At 48.6% G+C, this 1,439-nt stretch overlaps 1 protein-coding gene across 1 annotated transcript in view; it reads left to right on the top strand.

The window, feature by feature from the left end:
• The window catches only part of LOC109971811 (tripartite motif-containing protein 47-like), a gene marked incomplete at its 3' end in the record, with an annotated part of 2,396 nt that extends 961 nt beyond the window's left edge, over positions 1–1,435 (top strand). Inside the window, exon 2 of the mRNA XM_020620296.1 lies at positions 95–1,435. Within this exon, the coding sequence (XP_020475952.1) occupies positions 95–1,435 (1,341 nt within the window). The remainder of the gene's footprint in view (positions 1–94) is intronic.
• Between the last annotated feature and the right edge of the window lie 4 nt (positions 1,436–1,439).

Here is a 1,439-nt window from a genome sequence, read left to right as displayed (position 1 = left end):
TTTGGCACTGAAAAAGACTTAGGTTAACAAAAAAATCAGAAGATTGTCATTTTTCCAGTATTAATACTTTTTAATGCCACACTTCTGTTCTCAGTGTGTAGACATGTCTGGTGCCAGGAGTCCACGATCTGAAGACCAGTTTCTGTGCTCCATCTGTCTGGACGTGTTCACTGATCCAGTCTCCACACCATGTGGACACAACTACTGCAAAATCTGTATCACTCACCACTGGCATGTTAATGTCCCTTATAAGTGTCCCATGTGTAAAAAGGCTTTCAAGAAAAGACCTGAGCTACAGGTCAAAACCTTCATCTCTGAGATGGTCGCTGAGTTCAGACGTGAAGCCCAACAGAAAGCCAGCAGCAGCAGCTCAGAGCAACAAGCTGCCAAACCAGGAGAAGTTCCCTGTGATGCCTGCACTGGAACCAAAGTGAAGGCCCTGAAGTCCTGCCTGGTGAGTCTGACCTCCTACTGTGAGACTCACCTGGAGCCTCATCTGACAGCTCCAGGTCTGAAAAGACATCAGCTGGTTGAGCCTGTGAAGAACCTGGAAGGCAGGATGTGTAGGCAGCATGATAAACTTCTGGAGCTGTTCTGTAAGACCGACCAGATGTGTGTCTGCATGCTCTGCTCTGTTTTAGAGCACAGGACACATGAGTTTGTTCCTCTGAAAGAAGAATATGAAGGAAAGAAGGCAGAGCTGGGGAAGACAGAGGCCGAGATTCAGCAGATGATCCAGAAGAGACGAGAGAAGATTGAGGAGCTCAAACAGTCAGTCAGGATCAGTAAAGAAGGTGCAGCCAGAGAGAAAGCAGCAGGTGTTCAGGTCTTCACTGCTCTGAAGGAGTCTGTTGAGAGGGGCCTGATCCAGCTCATCAAGGAGATCGAAGAGCAACAGGAAACCACAGAGCAACAGGCTGAAGGCTTCATCACAGAGCTGGAACAGGAAATCTCTGAGCTGAGGAAGAGGAGCACTGAGGTGGAGCAGCTCTCACACTCTGAAGACCACCTCCACCTCCTCCAGAGCTTCTCCTCCCTGAAAGCTGCTGCACCCACCAAGGACGGGACAGAAGTTAGAGTCTGTCCGTCATATGAGGGGACTGTGGTGAGAGCTGTGGCTCAGGTAGAGGAGACGCTTAGTAAACAGATGAAGAAGCTGTTTGAGGCTGAGCTGAAGAGGGTCCAGCAGTTTGCAGTGGATGTGACTCTGGACCCTGATACAGCACATCCTAACCTCATCCTGTCTGATGATGGGAAACAAGTCCACTGTGGTGATGTGAAGAAGAATCTCCCAGACAAACCAGAGAGATTTTCTAAATGTGTTAGTGTCTTAGGAAAGCAGAGTTTCTCTTCAGGCAGATTTTACTTTGAGGTTCAGGTCAAAGGAAAAACTGGTTGGGATTTAGGAGTGGCCAGAGAGTCGGTCAACAGGAAGGGAA

Source organism: Monopterus albus, unplaced genomic scaffold (assembly GCF_001952655.1).
Source record: "Monopterus albus unplaced genomic scaffold, M_albus_1.0 scaffold235.1, whole genome shotgun sequence".
In the NCBI taxonomy this organism is placed as follows: domain Eukaryota; kingdom Metazoa; phylum Chordata; class Actinopteri; order Synbranchiformes; family Synbranchidae; genus Monopterus; species Monopterus albus.
This window is presented reverse-complemented; position numbering and strand designations above follow the sequence as displayed.